The sequence below is a fragment of the Cadophora gregata genome (assembly GCF_030347475.1).
Source record: "Cadophora gregata isolate MNR1 chromosome Unknown scaffold_3, whole genome shotgun sequence".
NCBI classification, from domain to species: Eukaryota; Fungi; Ascomycota; class Leotiomycetes; order Helotiales; family Ploettnerulaceae; genus Cadophora; species Cadophora gregata.
This window is the reverse complement of record NW_026695926.1, coordinates 2,757,756-2,774,414: the sequence shown is the minus strand read 5'-3', so window position 1 is coordinate 2,774,414 and position 16,659 is coordinate 2,757,756. Positions and strand designations below refer to the sequence as shown.

General features: G+C 48.6%; 7 protein-coding genes across 7 annotated transcripts; 3 read left to right on the top strand and 4 right to left on the bottom strand.

Annotated features, from left to right (window-relative positions):
• Nucleotides 1-345: 345 nt before the first annotated feature.
• ONS95_009437 (uncharacterized protein) lies at nucleotides 346-2,028 on the bottom strand (the record flags this gene model as incomplete). The annotated part of the gene is made up of 1 exon (XM_058503034.1): nucleotides 346-2,028. One exon carries the CDS (start codon nucleotides 2,026-2,028, stop codon nucleotides 346-348), a length of 1,683 nt encoding a protein of 560 aa, XP_058361967.1.
• A 949-nt stretch (nucleotides 2,029-2,977) lies between these two features.
• Nucleotides 2,978-3,706, top strand: ONS95_009436 (uncharacterized protein; the record flags this gene model as incomplete). Its single annotated transcript, XM_058503033.1, has 2 exons — nucleotides 2,978-3,610; nucleotides 3,662-3,706. 2 exons carry the CDS (start codon nucleotides 2,978-2,980, stop codon nucleotides 3,704-3,706), a joined length of 678 nt encoding a protein of 225 aa, XP_058361966.1.
• A 1,014-nt stretch (nucleotides 3,707-4,720) lies between these two features.
• ONS95_009435 (uncharacterized protein) lies at nucleotides 4,721-6,636 on the top strand (the record flags this gene model as incomplete). Its single annotated transcript, XM_058503032.1, has 4 exons — nucleotides 4,721-4,816; nucleotides 4,872-5,622; nucleotides 5,688-6,428; nucleotides 6,479-6,636. 4 exons carry the CDS (start codon nucleotides 4,721-4,723, stop codon nucleotides 6,634-6,636), a joined length of 1,746 nt encoding a protein of 581 aa, XP_058361965.1.
• Nucleotides 6,637-7,266: 630 nt separating this feature from the next.
• On the bottom strand, nucleotides 7,267-8,299 carry ONS95_009434 (uncharacterized protein; the record flags this gene model as incomplete). The annotated part of the gene is made up of 3 exons (XM_058503031.1): nucleotides 7,267-7,577; nucleotides 7,635-8,120; nucleotides 8,188-8,299. The coding sequence occupies 3 exons, from the start codon at nucleotides 8,297-8,299 to the stop codon at nucleotides 7,267-7,269; spliced, it is 909 nt and encodes a 302-aa protein (XP_058361964.1).
• Nucleotides 8,300-8,837: 538 nt separating this feature from the next.
• ONS95_009433 (uncharacterized protein) lies at nucleotides 8,838-10,184 on the top strand (the record flags this gene model as incomplete). Its single annotated transcript, XM_058503030.1, has 3 exons — nucleotides 8,838-8,995; nucleotides 9,050-9,809; nucleotides 9,867-10,184. The coding sequence occupies 3 exons, from the start codon at nucleotides 8,838-8,840 to the stop codon at nucleotides 10,182-10,184; spliced, it is 1,236 nt and encodes a 411-aa protein (XP_058361963.1).
• A 719-nt stretch (nucleotides 10,185-10,903) lies between these two features.
• Nucleotides 10,904-13,442, bottom strand: ONS95_009432 (uncharacterized protein; the record flags this gene model as incomplete). Its single annotated transcript, XM_058503029.1, has 5 exons — nucleotides 10,904-11,254; nucleotides 11,325-11,563; nucleotides 11,621-12,051; nucleotides 12,138-13,113; nucleotides 13,169-13,442. The coding sequence occupies 5 exons, from the start codon at nucleotides 13,440-13,442 to the stop codon at nucleotides 10,904-10,906; spliced, it is 2,271 nt and encodes a 756-aa protein (XP_058361962.1).
• A 1,000-nt stretch (nucleotides 13,443-14,442) lies between these two features.
• On the bottom strand, nucleotides 14,443-15,111 carry ONS95_009431 (uncharacterized protein; the record flags this gene model as incomplete). Its single annotated transcript, XM_058503028.1, has 4 exons — nucleotides 14,443-14,581; nucleotides 14,632-14,715; nucleotides 14,771-14,879; nucleotides 14,931-15,111. 4 exons carry the CDS (start codon nucleotides 15,109-15,111, stop codon nucleotides 14,443-14,445), a joined length of 513 nt encoding a protein of 170 aa, XP_058361961.1.
• Between the last annotated feature and the right edge of the window lie 1,548 nt (nucleotides 15,112-16,659).

Genomic DNA, 16,659 nt, shown 5'->3' with positions numbered 1-16,659 from the left:
TGCAGGCACCTCTGCCAGGATGGAACGCAATATCATAAGCAACGCCAATTTTCAGACATAGCCAACCCACAATATACAGATTTATTGAATCCCGAGATTTTGATTAACCTCAATTTCATCTACAGATCAACGGCGTGGCTGGCGTTAGGAAGTCTCATCTTAGAAACTTTATAATAGCAAACCTCTTACACGGCAGCTGTACATGCTACTGGAGTTGGACCATCTGGGATCATTGGCCGTACAAGACACTCCCTCTTCCGGCTCCCAATCAAGGCCTCTCATGACACTGGCGATAGGGTTTGATCAATCTTGTGTACCACTCTAATTGAGAATTTGTGCCGAGCTTCAAGGATCGAATATTTTTCCAGGATTCAGGAGCCAGTGCGGATCCAACGCTTGCTTCAGAGATTTCATTACATTGATGGTGGTAGCGCCCAGCTCTTTGGCCAGACAATCCTTCTTCCCCAGCCCTATTCCGTGCTCTCCTGATACCGTTCCCTCCATGGCTAATGCATTGGACACCATGTCATCCACACACTCTCTGACAGCGGCGACTTGCAGATCGTCATCAGGATTGTACATTACAGCCTGATGGAAGTTGCCATCCCCTACATGTCCCAGCAAACTCGAGAATAGACCAAGTTTAGAAGCATTCTGCTTCGAGCGCTCCATGATTTCGACTAAACGTGACAATGGCACGGCAACATCGGTGGACCAAATCTGAGTACCTTCAGGTCGGATTGCAAGCATAGCCCACAATGCCTGTTTTCTGGCCAACCACAGGTTGTTCATCTCTTCTTCTGAGGTAGCTACCTGGAAGCTATTGTTGCCATGGCCTCTGCAGATATCCCTCACTTGCGACATGCTTTCCTGGACTGCTCGTTCTGAGCCGGAAAACCTCAGAAACAATGTTGGCTCTTGAGGCAGCATCTTTCCGCCTACGCCACCTGTTTGGTTGATCACTGTCACTTGTGTCTCATCCATCAGTTCCAGAGCAGCTAATGGTATTCCTTTGCGCACCATGGCCGTCGCGGCTCCAACTGCATCATTGATGGTGGGAAATGTGGTTGTAGCAACGCCAAAATGCGACGGGATAACAGCTAACTTCAGCGTGATTTGCGTGATGATGCCCAGAGTTCCTTCTGAGCCTGTAAACAGTCCATTCAAATTGTATCCAGCTGATGTCTTCCGCGGTCGATGTCGAGTCTGAATGACAGTGCCGTCCGCAAGAACGACCGTGAGATTGACGACCCAGTCTTTCATTGTCCCGTATCTCAATGCATTTGTTCCACTACAATTGGTTGCGACCATTCCACCAACAAGTGCCGTAGGGCTTGGGTCGAGGGGTAGGAATAGACCTGAAGGTTTGATCCGCTCGTTGAGCTCCACCCAATTGACACCCGGTTCGACAACTATGTCCAGGTCGTCTGGATGGAATTTGACTATCTTGTCCATTTTGGACAGGTCTATGGTGAAACCCGAGAAAGGAGCACTGACATGTCCCTCGACACTCGACCCTGCTCCGTATGCAATCATAGGGATTTTGTACCTGGTACATATTTTTGCGATGAATGAGACGTCCTGCGTACATTTGGGTGATAACACTGCCATTGGGCGCATCGGGCTGTTGGAAGTCGACCACTCAGAATAGCCATGAACTTCGATGTCGTCCTCGTCCACACTAACCGCATCGTCTCCAAGTTCGGCCTGAATTTCCTTGAGAGCTTTCTGCATGGTTTGCTTATCACCGTATTTTGGATACTTGTGAACAGACTGGACCTGTGAGTTGCCCTCCTGCGGCAACGAATCCTGAGTGTTATGGGAAAAGTATTTGAAGCTGAGGGCAACCCCTGCGATGCCCGCGAGAAGCCCTGTAGCAGCGCTAGAACCGATCATAGAGGAGGTCTTCTGATGATCAAAGGCTGAGGCCGACTTCTTTCTCATTGTTCTGAAAGCCATTGGAGCCGCATTCCGCATCAGCAATAGGCCATCGCGTCCAAGTCTGCATGGGTTTCGTAGGACTCTCATCGCGTTGGCCAGCGTCCTAGGTCCCAAGCAAAATAAAAATATGGAATAGGTTGCAGGTTAAGATCAATGCTTGATTTTACGATGAAAGTTGTGAGGTATGGCCTAGCCATGTTGAGAAGAAGTTGTGGTTCTTCCGAGTGTCGGCAGCAGACCTTATCATTCGCTGGCTGCGAGAAGACTGGTCTCTTCTCTCCCCCACGCTACTTACCCCACCATTCTACGTCGGCAACAGCTTGGGAAACTCTTGAGTAGGCAAGAATGAAGGCATTTCAAGCCCGGAAAGTGGGCCTCTGCAGGTCGGCAACTTTGTCGGAATCTGGCGGCGGATGGTGGGAGAAGCTGCCGAGAAGTATGTTCCCATTCCACTAGCTACCAACCTGTCTCCATTGAGCTTCTCCGCACACACTTATTGCCATTACTAACTTGTAACCTGAGCAATTCTGTAACTCTGCATTCTTTAGTCCCTAGAGAGTGAGCTTTCCAACGCGCCACAAAACCCCTTGTCTGCAAGTAAGAGGTCTTGGCAACGAGCATAGTCAACCCTTCGGGCAAACTCAATCAACACTTAACCGAGGAAGTTTCTGGGTTCTTGTTGTGACTTGATATCTCGTCAAAATTCCAATACACTACTAATGTAATTGAGCTGAGCATGCGAAGTAGGTGCATTGCGAATGACCTCGGAGTCCATTGCAACCTCATAAGCATCTTGGATACAAACTACCTGCCGAGGTAGGTAAGTACAGAAGCTATTTTGTTTCCTCCAAGTTGGCTCCACTTGCCGCGTTGGGCGACCCGAACCGTCGTCGGTATTTCCGTATGAGGGGTCACTGCGCCTCAAACCGATGGCAGAGCAGTATGGGATCCCGATAAGAACCATCATCGACCTTGTAGGATAACAAAAGTCTTTCTATCTACATAAAACTTGAAAAACTTCCTGAAAGTTGGAACAATGGCGTCTCAGAAAGCGGCACTGGGTAGCCCACTTCCCTATGGCGAATTTTTGGCTAATGGGCTCAACAATGAAGACCCTCTGCCTCCCAATCACCCGACCATTGGCTACAGAGTAAATCATACCATGCTGAGGATTCGTGATCCTGCCAAATCCCTCCATTTCTATATAGAGCTCATGGGTATGCGCACCGTTTTCGCTTTTGGCCTCGGACCAGTCGATGCGTATTACGTGGGCTACCCCAAAACCCCAGAACACCGGGCCGACCCGAAAAAGTTTGGCAAAGAGACCTTGGAGGTACTTCGCCAAACAGAGGGACTCTTGGAATTGATTCACGTTAAAGGTTCAGAAAAGCAGCCTGAAGGGTATTACCAGAATGGGAACGATCCACCAAATCTTGGCTTTGGTCACCTAGGCTTTACTGTCCCGGATGTTCCTGCAGCTCTCCAACGACTCAAAGAGCACGGGGTTGAAGTTGTCAAGGATCTTGGAGAAGAGACCACCCTCGACTCAATCAAGGTGTCCAAGTGGGAAAATGAACGGGGTGTAGGTGTTTCGGTGCCAGGAACCGATACCGAGCTGCACCATTCTTTCAGGGAGATTCTAAAAAACATCGCATTCATCAAGGATCCAGTAAGTCTTGATCAAAAACTTGGAATAAAAATCCTTTACTGAACTGGTTAGGACGGCTATCTCATCGAGCTGATACCGCAGCATATAGGTATCTAAGGAATATCGTCACTGAGGTAATGCCTGAGAGTGGATAGACTGGGCTGAGAGCGTGAAGAGTAGAGATGAATGCCATTATCTACTGGAAGAGTCCCGTACTACGAGTAGTTAGGATAAATAATCACATCATGTAGCCTGCCAAGCTGCTTCACTAGAGTATCGCGTGACTTCCCTTACAGTCCTGTTGATACAGGAGATGACGGGTCAGACTGTCAATCATTCAGATAAAATGGGTATTAGAAGATTTAGTGTTCTAAGACTGTGACTACGGGTGCTTACATGAAACTATAGGCAACAAAGGAGACTTGATGAAATCATGAAGTAATAATCATGTGAGAGAGCCTCGAGGCGAACAGAGCTCTCCGTATTTGTTGCCATCGCTTAACCTCATCGTCTATACTCACTACTGATCTCTTGAGGCTCTCGCTAATTGAATAGTCACAGCATGCTTCTTGGGTGGTTCTCGGGGACAAACTCTCTGCACACCGGAGTTAAGCCAAGGTAAGTATGAGGTAAAGGGTCCCCTGCTCCGTCCACGCAAGACACTTCGGCTCTGGGAAGTCGTGGGACGAGTTGTCGGCATTTCAGTACTGAAGCGTCATGGAAGTCGTCGGCAATTCGGGGCATGGATTCCCACTTCAACGTCGGTAACTCCGCAGGCAATCAATAAAACGGCTGGATCCGAAATCTGGGGTCGGACCCTTGTCAGTGCGCTAACCTCCACGCCAACTCCACAAACCCCAGATGTTCGGATCCAGTCAACTGGGAACTTGCGATGTTCGTTCCTTTCCGTAGTTTCGGTCGGCCATGCTGTTCCTTTCCTGGCATGGCCACTGCTCTCGCGTGGGAGATAAAGTTCACGTTGTCGCCGACCCTCGAAAGGACTCCCTCACGAGTACAAGTGTTGCGATTGAGGGAGCTTGTCCAGCACACTGACGCAATCCAAGGATTGTACTTTGACTATACCGAACTACCTGCTTTGCTCCTTCAATCAGATTACGCTATACCCTGAACATGGCGAAGATAGTGCAGATTGAAGAACGTACCACGGCCACTGCGCCGGACGGCGAACTCATCAAAGTCCACCTCAAGACATGGATCGTCCTGCTGGTAAGTTTTCGCTCCCTGAAGACCTTTATGTAACGTAACTCACAATTGTCTGGAGGCCATCAATATAGTGTCTTTCGCCCAAATTACAGCCATCGTCGGCTCGGGCTTCCTGGCATCGGGGATTGCCAAGGTGGTGGGTGGTGCTGACAAGACATTATGGTTCTCACAAACTATCAATGTCCTTACCATTGCTGTAGCCCTTCCTGTCAGCCAAATGGCAGACTACTGGGGTAGGAAGTGGATTCTCGTGGTCCTGACACTGCTTGGGTGTATTGGCGCTATTTTGGTGTCCAGAGCCCAAGGCGTCGGTACTGTAATCGCCGGGTTCACCTTGGTCGGTATGAATGTTGGTGCTCAACCAATTCTTTATGCTGTGGCTTCAGAGATTCTACCCAGGAGGCAACGCGGTTGGGCCCTGACAACACTCAACATGTCCGTTAGTTTCGGTGGTCTCATTGCTCTGTTGATGGGTGGTGCGTTGCTGGACGGCGGCAAGGTCGAAAATTTCAGGGTTTTCTTCTACGTCGTCATTGGCTTCTATGCTGTTGCCTTCCTTGGCTGTCTCCTCTTCTACAATCCCCCGCCAAGAGAGCTTGAAGTGTCACTCACATTTCAAGAGAAGCTGCGAAAACTTGACTGGCTTGGGTATGCTCTTTTTACCCCAGGGTTGACACTATTTAGTGTTGCACTGTCTTGGTCGCAAAATCCTTACTCGTGGTCCGACGTACACATACTTGCCACCTTCGTTATTGGTGTGGTCATGGTGATCGCATTTGGCGTGTACGAGTGGCGCTTCAAAAAGGATGGTAAGCTCCCTCTGCTACTGATCCGTGGTTCCATGCTAGGAAAGTCTTTAACTGACCGGCCGCAGGTATTATGCACCACGATCTCTTCAAAAACAGGAATTTTGTCATTGCCCTCGTTGCTGTGTGGGTGGACGGGCTGTCCTTCTTCACAGCCAACACTTATTTCGCCATGCAGTACAGCATCTTCAAGGGAGCCAGACTTCTGCTCAGCGCCAGCGCATTTTCGATGTTGTTCATTATTGGCGGTACCGCGTCCATCCTTTTTGGCCTCTATGTGGCCAAGTTCAAATCAGTTAAGATTCCTGGCATCATCGGATTGGGACTTATCGTTCTGTTCAATGTTCTGATGGCGACAACAACACCGTCAACCCCGGCAGCAAATTATTGGGGGTATGCTGTCTTTGCAGGCCTCGGCCTAGGCAGCGTGATTCCTACCTTTATGTTAGCCGCACAGATGAGCACGCCCCCTGACTTGATTTCATTGGCCTCGGGTCTTGATATCGTCGCTCGACCTATTGGCGGCGTTATCGGACTTGCTGTTAATACAGCCATATTCAACAGCGCCATGTCAAAAGAGGTCCCTGCCAGAATTGCAGCTGCAACTATCCCTCTGGGTCTTCCAACCTCCTCCCTTGGAGACTTGATTCACGCCTTAACAACGAACGACATTGCAGCTCTGGCGACTATCTCAGGAGCCACACCAGGCATTATTCAGGCTGCTGGTGGAGCGCTTATGGGTGCCTATCATATTGCGTTCCGGAATTGTTGGATCGCCGCCGCATTGTTGTGCGTCCCCGGTGTTATTGGTACGTTATCCCCGGATCCTCAAATCACAGATGGGAGCTTACTCTTTTAGTCGCTTGTTTTCTTATTGAGTTTAAAGGCGAATTCAAGGCACATATTGATGCTCCTGTGGAGGCCGAGCTGGTCGAGATCCAAAAGCAGCTGGAGACGTATCATGATGAAAATGCTGGTGGTAGTGCGGAAAAACAGAGTGAGAATCTAGCTGCTTAGGTAGTTCAAACATAGAGGATATTGGAAAGTCTCTCTTCGAGTCTGCACATCAAGACCAGGTGGTTATTATCATTCATTGTAGCTAGATCATGGTAGCTGGGTCATATCAGCAAAGGCGCAAACCTTGCAAGGAGAAGGTGTCCAGAAACCAATATATCGGTCACATTCACATCTTATTTCTTGTTGATCTATCTTATTTCTTGTTCTCGATAGGTCAGATGGAGAATCTCAGAACTACTCCTGCTACTGCTTGCGTTTACCTTTCGACCTAGGAAGGAAAGAGTGATACAGCAGGCATGCATCCAACAGGGAGAACCAATAGGGAGAATTACTATTTGATTCTTTTGGTAACTTCATAATGGCTAAGTGTTGAAGTTCATCTCCTGAGTCCCCACTCGATATGTGAAGGACAAGCTGTCGGTCTGTGTCCGAAGATGTCGGTCTAAGAACGTATATCCACAATGAAGTCAAGCCCGCAGGATCCCATTTCCCCAGACATCTAGCCATGTGGAAACATTCATCACATTAAACATAGCTGATGCATGAAACATACGTTACATACCGAGGTACCCATCAGATGAAACCGATGCTTGATTGGTTACAATGGTAAAAAATACACTGTTAACTTAGCTATGTTGGTCCTTGCCAAGAAGTCTCCCCATTGTGCAGAAACTGTTGGCCTAGCTCTACGACTCTGCTATTTTCCCTGCCCAGCCAATCTGGCTCGAGGTTCTGTAATCTGTCCTCAATTTCGTATGAATTGCCTCCTCCGACAAAAATGATTTTGCCATGAAAGGGATCCTTTCGACCATCATCAGAAACACCGAGTTTCTGGTTTGCCATCACGCAAATCAGCATTGCATTTGCCACATCTTGCGCCTTGTTATAGGGCAAGTTTTCTTGCTGCCATGCTGGTGCGATTCCCTTGGTCATGGAGGTGACTATTCAATCAGTCAACAAAGTCTTCTGGTTGGGAAAGGGGCTGAAGTGTGGCCTACATGTCATCCATGGGCATACAACATTCACTCGGATATTATCTCTCATGGATGTTAACCGCAGGCCTCGCATGATGCCAATTACGCCATGCTTGCTGGCAACGTATGGCGTTAAGCCAATCGTCTCTTTGAAGCCTCCGATGCTACTAGTGAGGATCAGATCGCCTGACCCATTTTGTCGCATGTAGTACACAGCGATTCGGGCAGTAAACAATGCACCACGCAGGTTGACGTCGACCTCGGGGAGTGAAGGCTCTTCGAGAATGTTTTCGATCGATGAAATAGGATCAGGAAAGTTTCCTGTGCCGGCATTGGCGATCGCTACGTCTACTGATCCGAAGGTCTCTTGAGCTATTTTGAATAGATTCAGCTGGTCCTGATAGCTCGCCACATTACATCGAACGAAGCGAAGACGATCACCAAACTTCGAACTTTGCTCCAAGACTTTTTCTGACCTCAAATCGCCCACAACGACTTTAGCGCCATTTTCTTTGGTGAATTGAAGGTCAATTATCAGGCCATTGCGGTAAAGAGGCGCAGGTAGTTTGTTACTTACCAAGGAAAGAGATTACTGTGGCAAGCCCTATCCCATCTCCGCCTCCTGTAATGACGACAACTTTGTTCTGAACAGTACTGAGCTGGGTTGGATCAAGGGTTAGCAGAGACATTCTTGTTATTGTGGCCGTATCAAGAGCATACATACAGTACAGAGTCACATAGAAGAGGGCTTGAAGAGGGCTTGAAAGGGATTCGACCTGGCACTCGAGCCGAACTCTAACTCGTGATAGCGGCATTTGCCCACCACCTGATTTGTTTACTTTAAGCGGGGCGCTCGCTAAGGGCTTCGAACCCCAGCAAATAGAGTGTTCCAGTCGGCAATTCCGTCCCGCCCAAATTCCGTCCCGAGCCCGAATCTGCTATCGGCAATTTTGATGTCGGCTTTTCGGAGCCAAAGCCTTGATTCTCGCAGATGGCCTCGTTGCAAAATGCCGCTGGATCCTCGAGCTCCTTCAGCCTTGTGCTCTGCGCAAGGTCATTCACCACTTCGCCGAGCCGACTCCGTCACGAGTGCCCAGTGACGATATCAGATGGTAGTGGTGCGAGTTCGAAGGCCCTAGTTTTCCCAGACTTCCTTCAAAATGGGGAGCATCTCAACCAGCCCGTTCTGTGATCCCCACGGGAAGAGCAGCAAAGGCAGCCACCAACATGAGCACCGACAAGCAGAATGAAACTTCAAGTGCTGTTGCCATCATTGGCGGCGGACCAGTGGGATTGTACGCGGCTCTCTTACTAGGCCAAGCAGGTATCGAGACCCATGTGTTTGAACGCGAATCGCATGTGCTACAAACCCCAAGAGCAGCTGCGTATGCCACTTGCCTCAGAGATCTGGCGTTAGGAAGCAGCTGACAACGACACAGATACTTTCCGGTCACTCTTGACGAGTTCAAGAAGAGTGGAATCCATGATGATGTGGTGAACGCTGGGTTCAAAAACACTGTGGGGGTTTCTTGGAGAAAACCCAAGGATGGAGGTGTGCTAGCGTTTCTAGGTGGCGGTGATCCTGACAAATTTGCCGTTCACCTTGGTCAACACGAGTTGTCAAACATCATCCTTGGTCACTTGAAAAAGTATCCAAATGTGACTGTTCGATTTGGTACTACCTTTGTCGAACTAGAAGAAGAGGCAACTAAAGACCAAGTGAGGACGCACCTGCTCTATGGACCTGATGGTACGCCACAATCACACGTTTCCCGATTTGTGGTGGCAGCCGATGGAGGGAAAAGCTCAGTCAGAAAGTTCCTCGACATTCCCCTTGAAGGATTCACCTGGAAAGATTTCCGCATTGTTGCCGCCAACATCGAATATGACCTAGAAAATGAATCCGATTGGGGTACGGCCAGTTACATTGTGGATCCAGAACTTTGGTCAGTAGTCGCAAAACTCGGCAAAGGTCCCTTCTGGCGCATTGCGTCCTCAGAAACGCTCATTGATGGCGATTCCACAGACTCTTGGAATGAGGCAGAAGGTTTAAAATGGATGCAGCGAAGATTAGCAGCCGTCTTGCCCGGGAACACTGAGAAGGCAAAGATCATCAAACTGTCACCATACAGAATTCATCAACGATGTGCGTCCACATTTAGGAAAGGGAACATTGTGCTTGCAGGAGACGCAGCCCATGTAAGTTGACTTCACATGGCACGAGACTGTGTTTTGCTAACAGCGTTCCTCTTGCAGCTTACGAATCCTACAGGTGGTCTTGGTCTGACCACAGGATTCATGGATGCAGCATTACTTGTCCGGGTCCTCAAGCAAATACTTATCGATGGCCAGTCCTCGGCATTGCTTGATTTTTATGCCGAGACGCGTCGTAAAGTCTTCCTTGAATATACTAGTCCGACAGCCATTGCTAATCTCTTGCGACTGAAGGGAACAGACCCGGAGGTTCAGAAAGAAAGAGAATACTACTTCGATAGTATCAACAAAAGGGACACAGAGTTCTTGATAAACTTAGGGGAGTCGGAATTGGGGGTCTCGTCAACGTGGAACGTGTGAAGGATTTGTAACAGTGATAATCTCAGGAGAGACAACTTGTTATGGTGAGCCCTACTTGGATCATGCCAGCTTCACGGTCTACTTCTAGCACAAGACACACGAGTAAAATATCTGGTCCGAAGCAGAACATCTGTCTTGTAATCTTTCAGTCTAGCTGCAGAGGATAGGTGATATCTGGAGAGCTTGATTTACAGTAGCGCTGAACAATACACAAGACTTTTTCCCTTGCAAACCCTTGCGAGAAAGCTGTGATCTCTCAGAGCTGAGAGAAGGTGTTCTGCTGAGAGAGCGATCCTAGAATCGCTCAGCTATGGTGTTGTATACAGTTCATGAGATATGTCATGTGTCCACGTTCTAGGTCCTAATCATTGCAAGGACCAATTAATGTGGTAGTAAACAGGGCAAGTTCCTGAAGTCCGAAGTGTAATGCATCGTCCCCCCTCTGCCACGTTCTTGATAGCAGCAATCGAATTTGTTGTGCAACCGGCATTGCAATACGCGAATGCCATGTGATAGTACGGTCCAATTGTTCTCTCAGTGCAGATTGCAACTGCTCTATTCGGCGAGGACTACGGGCGTTTAGGTTGTTTCAAAAGACGCTACATCTCCTGGCATTGGCGAACGGTTGTCGTGCAAGCAGTTCCAGCCACTAGGCATACGTGGCGCACACCTTCCAGCGCGTTGGAAATGACCGGGAAGATTTAGACAAGCAGACCAAGTCAGACGACCCTCCTAAAGTACAAGGCCTCGTCCCACCACGTGGAATCGCAGAAATTCTCCAGATCGGCCGGTAGAGCCGCAAGATCAAGACCTGAGCTCAAGTGGGAGAAGTTAGCAGAGTCTGCTGGGTCAAGCATCGGCAGATCAGATTGCGGTATTTCGTTGTCGGCATGCGAGCGCGCTGTGGAAGGTCTAAGTACCGCATCAAGCAATACGCCAAAGAATCGGGAGAATCGCACAGCAGTGTGTACGTCGTCAGGCGATCCTTGATGTAAAGCTTGCACAGTCGCTCGAAGAATCTTGACGTCCTGATGTGCCTCCGTGAAATTTGGATTTTGCGAAACTGTGTCCTGTTTTTGGTTAAAAAGCATTTGTCAAAAGATAAGAATCATGGAGATACGTGAATGAGATTGTGCGAACCTTTAGCAAGTGCAGCCCTGCTGTCGTCACGAAGAGCCAACAACGGACTGGGAGCACTCTCAATACACCAGTGGGTTCTAATACATTCACGACCAAGGCCAACATGTCGCGGGCAGCTTCCACAGCAGCCTGTCTAAGGTCCGTACTTGTGGCGGTGGCGTATGCGGCTGGAGAGAGACTATAGATTACGGCGTAGTAAAACTCAATGGACAAGCAAGCATTGAGTGGAGAATTCTCGTCTGGTAAAAAAAATCAGTTCTCCATGCAGCGTAGCAAACTTAACCATCAAGACATACCGTGACCGGCATAGGTGTGCTGACGTTTCCAGCGATCCAAACTTCTCTTGACGTATTCGAGTTCGGCCACAAGCTCATCACTGTTGAGCCTCGAACTTGGCTGCTTCGATGTTCTCAACAGCTCGCGAGCCTTTCTTATCTCATCCGTGAGCTCAAAGACACTCTCCCAGAGTTCACTGTTTGGGAGCGCACTGGCAAACACTTTGGAGAAACGATCTTTGACGATTCTGCGGGACTTTTCAGGAAGCAGCGGCTCCAGACCGAGTCTCAATGCCATGTGCTCGTCTGCCAGGTAGACGAAGACGCAGATCGTTCGCTTCCAAACCTTTTGTGCAGCTGCTGCCTCTGATTGCGATGATGGTTGGCCTTCCACTTCAGTCTCGAAACAGCAACCTTCTTGAGCTAACGCAATGGCATTGGAGAGCAGCATCCTAGAATCCAAATGAGCTTCTAGGGCCCTGGCTGCAGGGATCTCACATGACCATAGCATGATGGACAGATGGAGGCATTGACTTACCAGGAAACGCTGTTGCTCCTGTAGGCGGAGGACAAGATATTGAGATTCTCTAGGAGAGACATCATGCCATGTCTTTGCTTTGTGGTAAGATTGAACCCGATACTTGTTGTCCTTATGTCGGGATCTTTATGCATCCCGTCATACTCACTGATGTCGTCGTCATCTGCGAACATGCTTGGATTGTTAATTGCCTTTGGGTGCCACTCCATTAGAAGTAGCATTGAAGCGATGGTGCCCAGTGACCTTGTACAAATAGAACCCCACATCGCTGACTGTAAGCTCCTTTTGAGCGATCGCCACGTGTGCCAGTGAATGCGTTCAGACCTAATTGCTCCATGATAGCCAGGAAGCTGATGATACCGTGAGGCCAGGACGATCATAGTCGTAAGCAGCACTGGTTCTTCTGTTGCGAGCGTCGAGTACATCGAGGGGTCCGCATAGTAGGCTGGTATGACCGGTTTCAGCGGCCATAGTTTGTCGAAAAAGTATCGTACGTACTCGATGGCCTCATCTTCAGAGAGGATGCCGCGCCTGATCAAATGAAAGTTTTTCCATTTGAGTGTTCCGTTCTCCCCACTAGCCAATGGTTTGTCGTATTCTGGTTGATTACCGTTACGGATGCTTTCACTGCCCATCAAATCTGAGCGGCTTACATTGTCGAGGTATTGTTCCTCAGTTGCAGCGAATGTAAGTAAGTCTAAGGCATCGGCGGCATTGTGAAGCTGGGTCGAGATCAGTCTATTTTTCGCATCCCGGCCAGGTAGACTGTCCTTGAGATTTGCCATACCATCACCACTTTGTCCAGGTAAAGGTATGGTTACAGGAGCCGCACTACTTGCATCCTGTAGTGGGTGACAAGGTTGGGGAGACTGCATATCAATTTGTCCTAGATCGACCAAGACATTTGCCTGCTGATCAGGGGACAACTGAAAGTCTGGAACGTTGTCTTGCACCAAAGGATCGGTCCCATTGCGGTCTGGATGAAATCAGTCGGCAAGACTCAAGGGGAGTATGGTCCAAGAAGTTCATACTGGCTGTTCTTGCCTGAGAACCTCTCCTTTTGTATCTCTCGGCGCTGAACTCACAGCGCTTCTGTTCCTTCAAACATCGTCGACATGACCTAGTTGTAGAATCGGAATACTCGCAGCGCGTTTTGCGCCTGCGACAATGCTCGCAAGATTGCTGGCTTCGATGTCGCTTGACTGGCAGCTCGGATTGGACGGGATTGATGGCCAGGCTCGAGGTGTTGTGTGCATTTGTATTGCTGTCCGCTGATGCAGGCGCAGGTGCAGGTGGTGCGTCCATGTTGGTCAACCAAAGTGAAGCGAATTGCAGACAAAGAGTTCTTATAAATAGATGGCAGTGAATTGTGACGGGAACTATTCGCGTGACAATACGCGAATCAAAGTGAAGTAAATTGAAGTGAAGTGAAGGCAATAAAATAAAATGAAATGAGATAGATGAGACGGAAGAGAGGGGAAGTTGGGGAAAGGTTCCGAGAGTTCGAGCCGTTCGTGGGGTTGGGGATGGGGCGCGTGCCGCCTCACCTGCTCAGTGCACCAAGCACAGCTGCGTGGGAATCCCGAGTTCTTGGATACTGGGCAGGTCGTCCGCACGCTCTCCTACTCCTCCACTCTTCTGTTTCTACTGGGGCTTTCCCCGCCTCCATGAGAAGATCGAGTAAAGAATGTGGAGGGAGAGGCGATCTGAGAAGAGGAATGAAGATATAACTTTATTACGTTAGGCAATTATGTTGCTCTGTAGGTCCCTGCAAGAGGAAGATAGGCGGGCAAATAGGGGGACCGGCAATCCCGGCCAGGGTGACGGACCCCTTGAGAGGCGAACCGGGGCCACCTTAGACACTCTTTTGAATACACATCTTTGAACCACACTTTTGTAACACTGCGTATATCGATATGACTTTGTCAATTTGTTTATCGGTATTATACCGACATCAAGAAAATAGATTATAACAAGGCTTATGCAAAGTAACATGCTTAAGAAGAAAAATTTATAAAGAAATCACCGCAAAAAGATCACAGTAAATGCAAGGATAGAGAAGGCAATAGCATTACTGTCATACCAAAGTGGGACCCAGAAATGCCTCCACCAGACTTTCAGTTCTGAACGACTCAAAATCTCCCATCAAACATACGCCATTTTATATCCACCACGCAACCAACGCAAAGAACGCCCTAAGCAAGAAGTAGAACTCCTTCCCACTAAACAGTGTCCAATGCGCTACCAAGAAGTTGAAAAGCAAAGCAGAGCAGGTTGACTACTAGATATATCTATAGGACTTGGCTTAGTTGGAGATTTGGTTGATGACGCCGCGGACTGGACCGCCTTGGATGCAACGGGCGTTGTTGCGTAGCTTGTTGCATTGAAGCTCGAACGAAGCGGGAGCGAAGTATTGAACGAAACTGTATGGTGGTGGGTAGTGGCTGCGTCATGTTAAATCAGGCCTTTGATCTTGATGGAAAGGGGTACATACGTTGGGTCGGAGAAGCTGTGGGTGAGCTGAAGATCGAACTTGCCAGCGTGGGTGTAGGTCTTGAATCGGAACGACGAGAACCCACTGAGTCCAGCAGTCAGCATGTGTTCAATGCATAGAGAATCATGAAGCAGCTTACTTGGCATTGGGACCATTGCCGCAGTAGACATAGTTGAACGGAGTGTTGTTGTTGATCCAAGCCTCTCCGCATTGGATGGTAGTGTTCGCATTTGGGTCGGTGAAGGTAACTAGAATCTGGTCAGCAACATTCCTTCCCGGAAATTGGAGAAGTAACGTACAGGAGATAGTGCGGTTGGTGGCTCTAGTGGAGGGATCACGAAGTTCGGTAGAGACAACATTGAAGACGAGAAAGTCCTTGATCTCAAAGACACCAACGGCATGGGTGACGAAGTCGGTAGACATTCTGGCGTGGGCAAGCATGACAAGGCCAAGCGCAAGGAGGAATTGAAAAACGAGCATGATTGCTTCCGATGACTGCACTTGACGGTATTGCGTATGAGACAGATATCGTGCGAGGAGGTTCGTGGTTGGAAGAAGGAAGTTGTAGATGGCAGGTAGAAGAAATTTTCTCGCTCAAGACTGTCTTTATATATTCGTTGGGGATCGTCAATGACGCAACATTCAGTTCTGAAAACAGATCAATCGAGGACCGACAACGGAGTGACACTCGGATGAATATGCAAATAACCGCAGCAATGAATGCCAATTCGGACAGCTTGAACACATCGAAGACTTCTTACAAAAAAGTATCCACAAACACGAAGACAAACGGAAAAACAGCAAATATATACATATTTATCTAGAGAGACGCAAAGCAAAAAGTGGATTGAAGTAGCACTGCTTTTCAGCCTTCATGGGTTCGGAACAGCCTGCATTATTCAGGGCCGAATGACCCCTTACTTTTAAGTTTAGCCTCATCTGTGCGAGGCGCTTGTACTTGAAGATCAGCTTTGTTTGGATGAAAGCTCGTCATATGGACCGTTGTATGAGGCAATGATGGATGTCGTTGGTTGAAATGAAACGATGGAAAGATGCGATCACCGGGGAACCGAGGAAACGAGATTGGATGCCAAGGGGAAACAGAGGGTCACGGGACTGTGCTTCAACACCACTCAGGAGAGCGGATCTAGGAGTCATATCAGAGTGTATACTGATCGCTAATAAATGGATCAGTAACAGTTGGATCTTACTGAGAACTACTGCAGATCTAGGGACTAAAGCGGGTATCTCTGCATCGTCCACGTGTTTGTGTCATGTGCCACGCATAACGTGAGCGGTACAACATCTTCACATGCATGGGTGGACGATGTTATGCCGGAGCCATCATAGAACACAGACACAAAGTCTTGCTCAGACGTAATTTCCCATCTTCGTACTGGACGTCGACGAGTGTTGAACTTTCAGGGTTGGAAAAACCCGCTTAAGCGAGAGGCTATAGCCAACTTGAACTGACTTACAAGGCAACCCTTGAATATTCGGTATTTCTTCTGGTCAGAACATCTTTCATCGAGGAAGTGTAAGTACGCCGCTCTCTCTGTCTATTTTACGATCAGCGGGTGACAAGAACAAGAGTTGTGCAGAGAGCTCTTCACAATGCCTTTGACATCCGAAAGAGGGCATTACCAAATGCCGGTCTATGACAGGTTGTAGATGTTGGCTATGCATTTTTGGTTACAAAACTTGATATTACGGTCACTTGATATTACGGTCACCTGGGTCCCAAATATTGGCCCTGTTGACAAGAGCGAGCGGATTGGATGTGCCTCTGCCATGAACTCCGTCAAAGAGCTGGGTGACTGACGAAGTTGGTTCGATGATGAGGGCATTTGGCGGATGACTCGAAGATGACTATTTCATTGCTGTTCAGGAGTTATCGATATTTTAGATCTCATTGTCGATCATTCAGCCAGAAGAGACCTGCTTTTCAGCTTCAGCAACCGGTACTGGACTCTAGGAACTGTCTGATGCAAGGGCGACTTACACCCCGACCTGCCATCTAGCTCCACC